The sequence below is a fragment of the Nerophis ophidion genome, linkage group LG11, assembly GCF_033978795.1.
Source record: "Nerophis ophidion isolate RoL-2023_Sa linkage group LG11, RoL_Noph_v1.0, whole genome shotgun sequence".
NCBI lineage: Eukaryota > Metazoa > Chordata > Actinopteri > Syngnathiformes > Syngnathidae > Nerophis > Nerophis ophidion.
The window spans coordinates 30,903,463-30,915,531 of NC_084621.1; the positions used below are offsets into that span (position 1 = coordinate 30,903,463).

The 12,069-nt window shown below is 41.7% G+C and overlaps 1 protein-coding gene across 2 annotated transcripts in view; it reads left to right on the forward strand.

Annotated features, from left to right (window-relative positions):
- Positions 1–12,069, forward strand: part of LOC133561904 (gamma-aminobutyric acid type B receptor subunit 1-like) — a 126,481-nt gene that overhangs the window by 107,091 nt on the left and 7,321 nt on the right. The window contains exons 11-17 of one of the 2 annotated variants that reach the window (XM_061915553.1): positions 764–896; positions 4,097–4,213; positions 5,489–5,599; positions 7,332–7,425; positions 9,087–9,214; positions 9,304–9,432; positions 9,596–9,739. In XM_061915553.1, coding sequence (XP_061771537.1) covers positions 764–896; positions 4,097–4,213; positions 5,489–5,599; positions 7,332–7,425; positions 9,087–9,214; positions 9,304–9,432; positions 9,596–9,739 — 856 coding nt within the window. The remainder of the gene's footprint in view (positions 1–763; positions 897–4,096; positions 4,214–5,488; positions 5,600–7,331; positions 7,426–9,086; positions 9,215–9,303; positions 9,433–9,595; positions 9,740–12,069) is intronic. The other variant, XM_061915554.1, reaches the window with a different exon arrangement.

Below are 12,069 nucleotides of genomic sequence, written 5' to 3' on the forward strand. Positions count from 1 at the left end.
AACTAATTGGGGCCTTCAATATGTAAATAATTCATAACCACATTGCTTTTGATTCATTAATATTTTTTCAACATAGACAGTTTTAAAAAAATCAGACTAAAGGTTTTGGGCCTCCAGTTCATAAAAGGGTTTAAAACAAATCATATATGAATATATTTTATTATTTTTACTTTCAAGGCTTAAATCTCGAGATCAGTGATTTGTACATGGGCTCCATCTAGTGGTACATAAAATAATCACTTTATTAAAGTACAGTGTTTTATTGTCCAATATTCAAACACAGTGTTACTCTTTAAACTGTGTGTAATGTTACAGTGGCCAAAAATATTAAATATACTTGTTAAATAAAACCTCTGCTTTAATGAATACTTTGGCCTACTACGCTACTGAATTTTAATGTTGGACATTACGCTGGAACTCGGAGAGCCAAAAGTTTTCTAATATGGTACTTGGTTGAAAAAAGATTGAGAACTACTGCTTTAAATAATCTACAGAGCAATTCGTCAATAAGTTTGTATTATTTTTTCCCATCAATGACAGTTTCAAGGAACAAACAGTCAGCATGGCAGCTTTGCGTTATTTAAATATTGCAATGTTACATTACACGTTTGCTCTTTTATTCCAATGTGTCTTTTTTTTTTTGTTATGATATTTTTAAAATGGCCCGCCGGCTGCACTTTTGACAGCCCTGCATTACACAGTAAGAAACAATATGGTGCTTTTCTGTTCATACCTCGGATCTTCTCAAATGTTTCTTCATCAGCTACATCCAGAACTCCCAGCCCTACCTGAACAACATGACGGCAGCTGGCTGTATGATGGCGCTTGCTGCTGTCTTCCCGCTTGGCATCGACGGCCACCACGTACACCGCTCGCAGTTCCCTGTCGTCTGCCAGGTAACACCAAACAATGTATTACTATAATATGATATTGTCATTATGCAGGTGTACAAAGTCATTTAAAAAGCATGATGTCATTCAATGAGAAAATGTGTTATTTTAATGCAAAACTCCTAAACAGCTTCACGGCTGATAAAAAAACAAACATCTGAAGGCTTGAATGTGCGACTTATTGGAATTAATGCTACCAATGTCGTCATTGGCATTCAACAAAATACAAAATAAAAATTCCATCCAAGGCCTCCAACTTGCTGATTTCCCCGTTCCTCATGTGTTTTATTGGAACATTCACTTGGCTCTGTAGAAAAGTACAAACGTAATAAAAGTCCAAAGTCTGAATTGCTTTAGCACTTAAATCAGCCTTTGCTTTCTTTGGGATGTCCAACCTGAGCGCGTAATTACTGAGCCATCTTTGGGCCAATGAGAGCAGATGCTTCATATCCAAAAGTGTAATATTCATGCGCACACGCTGCACCAGAAAGACATCTCTCTGCTCTTAAATTAACATTGACTTTTTTTCATTATTAGATTTGATTGTTAATAAATGCCAGTCAGTGACTGATGCATGAGAGCCACCAGGCAGGAATGACTTTTTAACACTGGAGGAAGATTTCTATAATGCTAAACTATTATACTACCACTACAATATTATATTATTATACTACTACAATATAATTATATTAATATTATATTATACTACCACTACAATATTACATTATTATAATACTACAATATAATTATATTAATATTATCTTATACTGCCACTACAATATTATATTACTATACTATTATACGACTACTATATTATTATACAATCATCCATCCATCCATTTTCTACCGCTTATTCCCTTTTGGGGTAGCGGGGGGCGCTGGCGCCTATCTCAGCTACAATCGGGCGGAAGGCGGGGTACACCCTGGACAAGTCGCCACCTCATCACAGGGCCAACACAGATAGACAGACAACATTCACACTCACATTCACACACTAGGGCCAATTTAGTGTTGCCAATCAACCTATCCCCAGGTGCATGTCTTTGGAAGTGGGAGGAAGTCGGAGTACCCGTAGGGAACCCACACATTCACGGGGAGAACATGCAAACTCCACACAGAAAGATCCCGAGCCTGGATTTGAACCCAGGACTGCAGGAACTTCGTATTGTGAGGCAGACGCACTAACCCCTCTGACACCGTGAAGCCCATTTATACAATCATGATACTACTATATTATTTTGCTACTATACCATTATACTACTACTATATCATAATACAACTGCACTATTATACTACTACTATATTAGAATACTACTACTATATCCTTATAATACTATACTATTGTACTACTATTATTATACTACTACTATAATGTTATACCATTATACTATTATTGTGACAATATTGTTGCCCGGATCATGTTTTGTTTTAGTTTAAGACTCCCTTAGTTCTGTTTCAGCAGCCCTAGGTTTGTGTTTCTTGGCTGGTCTCTTGGTCCTACCTGCACACTGCTTCCGGCGGTCTTTCTGCATCTTGGGGAAACGATCCACGCATTAACATGCGACCCAACCGTAACACAAAACAGCCAGCAAAAAGTTTCCCTACAGCGGACATGGAGGAACTGTACGAGGAGACGTGGATGGAGCTAAGGGCGATGGAAGCGGAGACCCTCCGCTATTCTCCCGAGGAGATTGATGGTCTTATGTGGAGTCCCGAGGGTTCGCTGGTCCCCACAAAGCCTTCTCAGACGCGCCGGTGAATGCGGAGGCCATCCAGGAAGACTTCGACTCGCTGACAGGATGTGCAGACCCCTCAAGCTCCTCCTCCGGATCCAAGCAAGCTGCAAACAGACTTGTCTTCCTCGCTGCCGATGTTTGTTAATCCCATTCATCATTTTGCCAAACATTTCACTGCTTGGGCTGTTAGCGAGATCAGTACGCGACCCGATGACGTCAGAATACCGGCGTGTTGGGATGACGTCACGCAGCAAGGTTTTTTTCCTACCTCATTCTGTCAGCCTTCCTCAAAAAAACACTAGGTTTATGGATAAAGACCAGGACATTTTTTTTCTGATTCATTCCTGAGGGGGTGGGCTCGGGTTCGTAGTTGTGCAACAGAGGAGGCTGCCCCCCTGCCGCCTGTCCTGCCTCCTCTGCCTGCTTCACTTGCAGTTCCAGCGCAATGATCGTCTGGGAACCCTCCTGAGAAGTACAGCGCAGTTTGGATGGAGGATTGGTACCAGAAGGTGCTGAAGGAGATGCAGTTGGAGGAACAATCCCACTCGGCAATGGGCCTGCAGACTCCACTATCCTCTCCATATCCTGCTGTGCAACCGCCACCATCTTCTCCGTCTCCTGCTGTGCGACCTTCTTTGCCTGCACATGGGCCTTCTCAAAGGCCACAGATATGGCTGTTCCGTGGTCGGCTGCCTCGCCTGCTGCAGCGGCGTTCGACTCGCCGCCGCCACCTGACTCGTCTCTGGTGGATTCGGGGACACTTGACCAGGAGCCCCACCACCAAGTCCTCCCGCCACTCTCCCGTGATTTTGAACTTGTTCTGTTTGTTTTTTCTGGGCACATCTGGAATCTGTCCTTAAGGTGGGGGTACTGCGATGATCCGTTACCTGGATCATGTTTTCTTTTAGTTTAAGACTCCCTTAATTCTGTTTCAGCACCCCTGGTTTTGTATTTCTTGGTTACCATGGGTGCTGATTAATTTAACCTGCGCTCTGATTAGTGATGGGGACACTCAACTGCTCCCGGGCACTAATCAGAGAGCTATTTATTCCTGCCTTTCGCCACACTCGTTCTGGCTATTTTGTTTGCTTCATGTGACAAGTTATGTTGGTGATTATTGCTTCCAAGTAGCTTGCCCATACTACGTTATTATGCAAGATGCTTTATTTCTCGTTGCACTTGAAAAGTACAAAGATATCTGTTTACAGTACAAGAAACAGAAATATTACATGACGAGGGGTCGACAGGACAGGAAACTGATTGGTCTCCACATGGGTGGCACCCTGTAAAAGATTGGAAAAGAAAAAACAATAGGGGGGGAGGAAAAAAGGAACTTCATAACTCTTGAGTGTGAGACTAGAAAAAATGTTATCTACTACTACTACGAGTACTATTGCTACTACTAATACTTAGTAGCAGTCTAGAATACTGTAAACTTGCTGAGTGCCTGTGCTCTGCCCTGTGCTGCAGTTCCGCCTGTGGCTCCTCGGCCTGGGATTCAGCCTGGCCTATGGCAGCATGTTCACTAAGATCTGGTGGGTCCACACGCTCTTCACCAAGAAAGACGAGAAGAAAGAGAAAAAAAAGGTAAAAAGAACTCAAGACCAGCACTGTTAAGTTCTGCTATTGGAATAAGCATCTGGATAACCACCATTCCCCTCTTGTCACCTCCTACCTTCTAATCCTCCAATCCAGTTTATACTCTACACTTCGTCTTGTCATTTTCCTCATTTTCTCCTCATCTCATAAGATACTGAATTGGGACGATAGAGAGCTCTGAGGAATGAGCTCTCTATCGTCTCATTTCAGTGTCTTCTTATCTAGTCACCTCTTACTTCCTCACCCCCACATCTACCTAATACTCCACTCTCCATCTTGTGTCCTCCTACTCTCATGTCATGTTACTCTTATCTCTCTTTCTCATCATTTGCTCAACCCACATCCTCTCATGTCATGTTTTTCTCAACTTTTCAATTCTCATCCTCATTTACTCAATTTTCTCATGTCATTCTCTCATCTCATGTTGGTCTCATGTACCCATCCTCTTATCCTCTTATCCTTCTTGTCATGTTGGCCTGCTCCTCTTACCTCATCATCCTCAATAGTGGCTTGGTCGGGTGAAATATACACTTGAACAAATAAGCGCCTCACCTCAAATAAATGCCTCTTAATTGCCAGACATTGTAAGCTTGAAATGTTAATCTTTCCTACTTTCCCGGCAGCCTTGAACACATCATAATGTCTTTGTTGGCCTCGTGGTTAAAGTGTCCGCCCTTATATTGGTAGGTTGTGAGTCATAACAAAGACTATAAAAATGGGAACCATTACCTCCATACTTGGCACTCAGCATCAAGAGTTGGAATTGGGGATTAAAACACCAAAATGATTCCCCAGCGCTGCCACCGCTGCTGCTAACTGATCCCCTCACCTCCCAGGGGGTGTAACAAGGGGATGGGTCAAAAGCAGAGGTTAATTTCACCACACCTAGTGTGTGTGACTGTCAATGGTAGTTTAACTTTTCAACTTATAAGTCATCCTCTCACTTCCTAAATCACGGCAATATGATATTTGTGGAATATTTTATGAATACGGATGAGTATAAGTGCTCTATGTACTCTTTGTGAGGCGTTCAAGAGGAGGAAGGTGTTTATCACTTGTGTTTCCTGATGCGTTCAGGCACAACAGCTTTTAGTAGCAATAGTGTTGGCCAGTAAAACAAATCAAACCCTAGCAATGGAGCGCCTTGATGTTATGGCGGCACTGAATACATTAAGGCTCAAGTCACACACACACACACACACACACACACACACACACACACCTAGAAAAAATAACCGTTTCCTTTATGTGTCCATCACGCAGCAGCATTTGGAGCCATGGAAACTGTATGCAACTGTGGGAGTGCTGCTGGCCGTAGACTTCCTCTCACTCGTCATCTGGCAAATTGTGGACCCGCTGCACATCACTGTGGAGGTAAGGGTCAAAGGTCACAGTGTGTCGCTTTAATGAAATCCGATACAAGAGCTGCATCTAAAAAGATACTTTCACAAATACGATGATAATTTATAATATTTTGACTTTTAGAGGTCCAAAAAGTGTATCAATCTGTATTAATACAGTGTACTTTGCCCCCTGCTGGTAAAACATATTTTTAATCTATTTTATCCAATTGTTTTCAGTCTAATAAGCAAATCCAGCTGGAATAGGCTCCAGCAACCCCCACAACCCCAAAAAGCAAAGGCAGTAAAAAGTGGACGGATGGAAGTTCCCCATTTTGAAATAAATGAAGCCTACACTATATCCTACCCTGCACCACATGTCAGCCAGCAGGAGGCGCAACAGTTTCACCGGCATGTATGTCTTGTCATTGATATGAACATACATGCAGGCACATGATAGGATCTTAGAAAATATTGAAACAATCTATGCATCAAACATTTAAGTGTGGATGTGATCAATTATATACATGTTTCATATCAAATATGGCTGCCTTCTCTTTTTTTGTTCTTCTTTTTCCTTTCATTTTTTCCACCTCTTTTTATTCTCCTTATCTGGTCATCTTCTCATGTCTCAACCATTGTCTCATCTTCATCCTCTTCTCTTCGTTTGTGTCTTCATCCTCTCATCTCGTCATCGCCTCATATGATCATCTTTCCGTCCTCTCATGTATCCATCTTTCCCTTTTCATCATCCTCCTACCTCTCTAATGCCATACTTTTCTTGTCTCTTAACCTCGCTATCTTTTGATTATATTCCGTCCTCATCATATCATCCTTTTTTCATCACCCCCCCCACTTTTCGCAATCTCTATCCTCCATTTCTCTTCTACAAATCCTTTCATTGCTCCATCTTGTCATTTCCTCGCCCTCTCATCATCTCATACACACATCCCTTATCCTCTCATTTCATTTCTCATCACACCTTTCTTTAATCTTGTCATCCTCTGTCATTGTTCACCTTTCCATTCTGTCATTCTGTACCTCCATATTGTCATTTCCTCATCTTGTCTTCTTGTTTTATTGAACTTCTCATCTTTTCATACATGTTACTCTCATGTCATCTTTTTCTCATCTCTTTGTCTCATCTCACCATCCTTTAATCATGACATCCTCTGTCCTATAATTCTTTATCAATTAATTCTCTAAATCTACACCTCCATCTTGTCATTTCCTCATCCCTTCATCTTGTCCTCCTGTACCTCTCGTCTTGTCATACATGCCGCCAATGTCCTCTCATCATCTTTGAATCATGCCATCCTCTGTCATTCTCATTGTGCCTCCATCTTGTCATTGCCTCGTCCTCTTAATTCGCCATTCTCTTTTCTCTCTTTGATGTTTTGTTTCTCTCATCTTATCATGTGATCATCCCCTACCTCATTCTTTTATCCTCTCATCTCATCACTTAATCTTTGATCCTCCCACTTATTGTACATTTATCCGTGACCTTATCATCTCTTTATCTTCTCCTGTGCTCTTCCTCTCATTTTATCATCACATCCATTTCCTTCTATCATTTTCCCATTTCACCATCTTCCCATTCTTTCATGCATCATCCTTTAATCTATGTATTGTTTCATTTCTCCCTCTTCTCATGCCCTGCCCCTCTCATCATCCTGTATGTCTCCATCCTCTTATTCGCTTTTCTCCGGCTCTTCTAATGTCTGTGTCTTCTCATGCTCTGATGGTCTTGCTGCTAATGCGAGTAGAAGTTCACCAGGGAGGCCCCCAAAGTGGACTCTGACGTGCTGATCCAGCCGTTGTTGGAGCACTGCAGGTCAAAGAAGATGAACACATGGCTTGGTGAGAGTCTTCTTCTGCTTTCTTAGCCAGCGATACTCATTCTTGCTTCCTCTTTTGGTTGCATCTTGTTTCTTAAGAAAGAATAGGAGTGGTACTGAAGATGAACGGTTACAGTATGTGGGTCACAAAGTGGGCCACAAAGTGGGCCGGGGCCTCGTAGCGTTTCCTCTGTGAGAGCAGACGATGCGGCACAAAGAAACAATGGACTGCCTGAAGAGGCCTCAAACGTGCTCACATTTTTTTTCTCTGTGCTATGTCAGTCTTCATGGCATTGAGTGACTTCTTACTTTCGACTTACTCACTTTCAACTTCTAAATGAGACGCAGCAAAGCGCAGGATATATACATATATATATATATATATATATATATATATATATATATATATATATATATATATATATATATATATATAAATATATATATATATATATATATATATATATATATATATGCATATGTGTGTATATATTCATAAAAATGTGTGTAAATACACGTATATGTGTGTGTATATATATATATATATATATATATATATATATATATATATATATACACACACATACAGGTAAAACAAAAAAATGGTGGCAAAGAGAATGACTTTAGTAAAGCCTTTATTTTTTATAATTTTGAGGATCATGGCTTACAGTTTTGGAAACCCCCAATTTTCTGAATTTTTTTATTTAACATTTTCATCATCTGTAAACCATAATCATGAAATTTACATCACAAAATGACAACGAATATCTTAAATTGCATGTTGCATTGCTGGAATAAAAAAACCTTTGCACAAAGAAACAACGGACTGCCGGAAGAGGCCTCAAACGTGCTCACATTTTTTTTCTCCTTGCTATGTCAGTCTTCATGGCATTGAGTGACTTCTTACTTTCGACTTACTCACTTTCAACTTCTAAATGAGACGCAGCAAAGCGCAGGATATATATATATATATATTTATATATATATATATACAGTATGTATATATATATATATATATATATATATATATATATATATATATATATATATACATATATATATATATATATATGCATATGTGTGTATATATTCGCAAAAATTTGTATAAATACACGTATATGTGTGTATATATATTTATATATGTATATATATATATATATATATATATATATATATATATATATATATATGTATATATATATATATATGTATATATATATATATATATATATATATATATATATATATATATATATATATATATATACACACACACACATACAGGTAAAACTAAAAAAATTGTGATATTGTGCAAAAGTTAATTTAACTTCAAGTGCAAAGTCGTTATATGCAAAGAGAATGACTGTAGTAAAGCCTTTATTTTTTTTTTAATAATTTTGAGGATCATGGCTTACAGTTTTGGAAACCCCCAATTTTCTGAAATTTTTTATTTAACATTTTCATCATCTGTAAACAATAATCATGAAATTTACATCACAAAATGACAAGGAATATCTTGAATTGCATGTTGCATTGCTGGAATAAAAAAACCTTTGCACGACATTCAAATGTTCCCCCTGTACTATCCACGAGGACGGGATTTTAACATACCTGACATTTCCTCTTCTTCCTTTTACTGCCGCTGTGTATCATCAGCTCACGTATGTCGCCCTTTTCCCGCAGGCGTGGTTTACGGCTACAAGGGTCTGCTGCTGCTACTCGGCATCTTTTTGGCCTACGAGACCAAGTCTGTCTCTACGGAGAAGATTAACGACCACCGGGCGGTGGGGATGGCCATTTACAACGTGGCCGTGAGTGAACACGTTGAGTCAGGAACGTCCTCTTCCTTCCATGTCGTGCCTTCATAGTTCTGGTCTCTGCTCGTCCGCTTCCCTTGCAGGTCTTGTGTCTGATCACAGCTCCGGTGACCATGATCCTTTCTGCGCAGCAGGACGCCTCCTTCGCATTCGCCGCCCTGGCTATCGTCTTCTCCGCTTACATCACTCTAGTGGTGCTCTTTGTGCCAAAGGTGCTCTTAGCTCTTATTTTGACACACTGTTTTCTCGCTTCGACAGCAGCATGAGAGACACACTAGAGTGGAAAAACTCTCCCCTGCAGGAATGTCTGTTCAATGCTGTTTGGTTATGTGTGGGCAAACATCAACTCGACTTCCTGTTGTCGTGGTGATTCAGATGCGGCGCCTCATCACGCGTGGCGAGTGGCAGTCGGAGCAGCAGGACACGCTAAAGACGGGCTCGTCTACCAACAACAACGACGAGGAGAAGTCTCGGCAGCTGGAACGGGAGAACAGGGAGCTACAGAAGATCATCCAGGAGGTGGCGCCATGATATACATTATTTACATTACCAGCAATTACAGTTATCTCTCAACACTTCTACGTTTGCGCTTCACTCTCTCACCTTTTTTATGTTTTTATATATTTTTTTTAATATATATTCCATAAATATTTGGCCTAAAGCAGGGCTTCTTAAGCTTTTTAACCTCGGGGCCCAACTTTTCCACGACAGAGGGGCTTTAAGTACTAACCAAATATACACTGCATAAGTTGGGACGTATAAATAACTGACAAAAATAAATTTAACTATTTCAATTATATTGGTTGTGGTAAATTAATAATGAAAATATGTTTCTTAACTAAACTGTTAATAATTGTATCACCACTTTTTTCATATTTTCTCATTACTGCCATAAGTGCCTGTTCAGTGGTTAGAGTGTCTGCCCTGAGGTCGGTAGAATGTGACTTCAAACCCTGGCCGAGTCATACCAAAGACTATAAAAATGGGACTCATTACCTCCCTACTTGGCACTCAGCATCAAGGGTTGGAATTGGGGGTTAAATCACCAAAAATGTTTGTCGGGCGTGGCCACCACTGCTGCCCACTGCTCCCCTCACCTCCCAGGGGGTGATCAAGGGTGTTGGGTCAAATGCAGAGAATAATTTCGCCAGACCTCATCATCGGTGATCACTCGAAGCGAGTATGATAGTCCTCCTGTTGGTGGGTCTGGTCATCTGTGGATCCTCAGGTGGCTGTAGAGGCCAATCCGTGATCCACATATTCTATTGCAGTGGGGGCATATGTGGGTGATTGTCGTGGTAGTAGTAGTGGTGGTCTGAGGAGCTGTTTTGGTAGTGGATCTCTCCTTTCTTTGTTGCCTCTTGGTTTCTGCGGCACGGTGGAGGTCCTTTTCTAATTGTGCTGTGCCTTCATGGACCATTCTGCTCCACAAATTCCTCTGGTGGGCAGCCTCCTCCCAGGTGTTGAGGTTGAAGCAGCATTTCCTCAGGTGGATTTTAAGGTTGTCTTTATACCGTTTCTTCTTCCCCCTTGGGTGCGTTGTCCGTACAACATCTGTTTCGGTAGGCGATTGTCTGTCATGCATATTACATGGCCTGTCCATCGCAGCTGGTGCCTAATGACATTTGTAGTGATGCTGGGCATGTTAGCTTCCTTCAGAACACTAATGTTGGTGCGTGTATCTTCCCAGCTGATCCTGAAGATCTTGCGCAGACATCGCTGGTGGTACTGCTCCAGAGCCTTCAGGTTTCTGCTGTAAGTGGTCCAGCTATCTTCCCCGTAGAGCAGAGTGGGCAGAACTACAGCTATATGTTGGTCTGGATAACCCGATTCCCAAAAACTATTTTCCTGAGCTAGGCAAAAGCTGCGCTGGCACAACCTATGCGGTGGTGGATCTCGGCATCGATGAGAACTCTCGTTGATAGAAGACTGCCAAGATAAGCGAAATGCTCCACGTTTTCCAAGATGTTTTTGTCCACATAAATTGTGGGGGGTTGGGAAGGTGTGTCAAGGGCTGGTTGGTATAGGATCTGAGTCTTCTTTATGTTGATGTCAAGTCCCAGGAGTCGGTACGCTCTGGCATAAGCATCCGTGATGTTCTAGAGGTCCAACTCAGAATGAGGAACTAGAGAATTGTCATCTGCGTACTGAAGCTCTGTAATGGAGGATGTAAGCCCCTTGCTTTTTGCCCTGAACCTATTCACGTTGAAGAGGCCGCCGTCTGTCCTGTATATGAACTGGACTCCGAGTGTAGTAGGTGGGAGGTGTTGTCCATAATGGCTAGGAGTTTTGCTAGACTTCTTCTCTCTGACACCACCGCCAGAGAGTCTAGCTCCACTCCCACCACGTTACTGGCCTTCTTTACCAGCTTGTCCAGTCTGTTTGCGTCCCTCGCTCTCAGTCCACTGCCCCTTGCAGTTGACGATTGAAAAAATAATGACCGATGTTCCCCTAGCTGAACGAAAGCCACACTGGGACTCTGGGAGGATCTCTTCTGACAGTGGCAATAACCGGTTTGCCAAAATACGGGCCAGTATTTTTCCTGTTGTGGACAGGAGGGAGATGCCTCTGTAGTTCCCAAAGTCCGCCTTATTTCCCTTCTTCAAGAAGGGAGATAAGGCGGGATAATGTGGTGACAATCAGGGCGTCCCTGAGTTCGGCTGGGATTTCCTCCTTATCCCAGATTTTACCAATGAGGCAGTGGATGTGGCAAAGGACTTTTGGTCCGCCTTGCTTTAATATTTCTGCTGGTATCACATCTGGTCCGGAAGCCTTGTTGTTACCCAGTTTCCTGATGGCATCGTGGACCTCATTTTCGGTGGGAGGATCACCCAAATACTCCATGATGG